Genomic DNA, 1,731 nt, shown 5'->3' with positions numbered 1-1,731 from the left:
ATGAAGCGAATCATTGAATCAATTTGGGGGAACTCTTCGCAAGTTAAGGTCAGTATCGCTGGCCCTAATCTTTATGTGTTTTCGTTCTTGGATGCTGGCCTGAGGGACTGGGTTCTAGATAATGGAGCTTGGCATGTCCAGAACAAGCCACTGGTTTTAAGGAATTGGGTTCCTGGTATGCAGAAACTTAGTTTTGATCTCTCCTTTATGCCAATTTGGATCCAGCTTTATAATGTTCCTTTAGAGCTCTATTCTCAAAAGGGTTTGAGTTACATAGCGAGTGCCTTAGGTAACCCTCTGTTTATGGACTCGGTTGCAGCTTCAAAGAATAGGCTCGAATTTGCCAAGGTTTGTGTGGAGGTTGAAGCAGGGGTTGTCATTCCTGATATTATTCATGTTATTGTTAGTGATGGTTCCTCTGTTAGTATTAAAGTGCATGTGCCTTGGATGCCCAAGTGTTATGATAAATGCAAATCATTTGGACACCACGTTAATTCTTGTTATGTGGATAGACAAGTTCCTCAAAAGCTCAAAGAGGTCCAGGTTTGGAGGAAAAAGGATGTTATGATGCCTGTAAGTAAGGGGGACTTACCAGGGGTTTCTACGGGGATTGTTGGATCAGTCAGCAGTTCCAAGGGGATGACAGATTCTTTCTCTGGAAATCTAAATAACAATGCAGAAGAAATGGTGAATGGTCTGCAAGTTGGTGCAGCTGTTGAGACAACAGTACTTGTATTGCAGGAGGCTACTGTGCCTTTTTTGAAGGAAGCCAGTGTTACCTCCTCACAGTTTCCTGCTGCTGATTTGTTGAGTACGGTGCCCCGGACGGTGATTGACCCTTGTGAACAGGATAAGGGCCATGCTACTGAGGGTAGTTTGAGCCAGTTACAGGAAGTGGTTCATTCTGTGGATTTCCCTTCCCTCCAAGACTCCTTGAGAAAGAGGACTAAGGGAAGGAAAAAAGAGGCTGTTGGTTCTTCCAGTAAAATGGAGACTGTGGTTGAGGGTCCTAGGAAAGCCCGAGTAGCTTCTATGGGTGTGGCAATGTTGCTTAACGAGATCAAATCTAAGAAAAAAGATCATCTTGAGAAATCTAGGTGTACGATGGGTGTTCCGGGCACTGGCAATAGTGCTCAATCTTTTCCAGCTTGAATGTTGGTTGCTTTTTGGAATGTTAGGGGGATTAATAACCCCCTTAAGCAATTGAAGGTGCTTAGAAGATTTGATGCTTGTGGTGTGGATGTCTTCTGTGTGATGGAATCTCGCATTAAAAGAGTTAACTCTGATAGGTTTTCTAATGCATTGGCTGGTGACTGGAATTATGCTGAGAACTATGACTTTGTTGAGGGAGGCAGGCTTTGGATCTTTTGGAGGAAGCATTTGCTGTTCAATGTTTTGAATTGTTGTGATCAAGCTATAACTATTGTTGGGGTTGTTGATGGGCATAAGACTGCCATTACTGATGTCTATGGTAGCAACCATGGTGTTCTTAGACGGGGTCTTTGGTCTTATCTTGGTGCTGTTGATAAAGACATTGGTCCTTCCTCCTGGCTGGTGGGTGGGGACTTTAACATCATTGCCAAAGCTGAGGAGAGTTCTGACTTTGATGTCATGGGAGTCCACTGCACCCTGATATGAAGGATTTCCAGGAGTGTTTGGAGAGCCTAGACCTTATTGATCATCCTTTTCTTGGGCCTTTATTCACCTGGTCCAACAAGCAGGATGACTCTT

The 1,731-nt window shown here is 43.9% G+C and overlaps 1 protein-coding gene across 1 annotated transcript; it reads left to right on the top strand.

The window, feature by feature from the left end:
* LOC120117208 lies at positions 1-1,152 on the top strand. Its single transcript, XM_039137502.1, has one exon. It carries the CDS (start codon positions 1-3, stop codon positions 1,150-1,152), a length of 1,152 nt encoding a protein of 383 aa, XP_038993433.1.
* Positions 1,153-1,731: the final 579 nt, after the last annotated feature.

The sequence above is a fragment of the Hibiscus syriacus genome, unplaced genomic scaffold, assembly GCF_006381635.1.
Source record: "Hibiscus syriacus cultivar Baekdansim isolate YM2019G1 unplaced genomic scaffold, ASM638163v2 tig00110319_pilon, whole genome shotgun sequence".
NCBI classification, from domain to species: Eukaryota; Viridiplantae; Streptophyta; class Magnoliopsida; order Malvales; family Malvaceae; genus Hibiscus; species Hibiscus syriacus.
The sequence above is the reverse complement of the archived record's forward strand: the minus strand, read 5'-3'. Positions and strand labels throughout refer to the sequence as shown.

What these genes read in the sequence shown, in the direction of transcription:
- LOC120117208 (XM_039137502.1), top strand. Translation starts at nt 1, where the DNA reads ATGAAGCGAATCATTGAATCAATTTGGGGGAACTCTTCGCAAGTTAAG.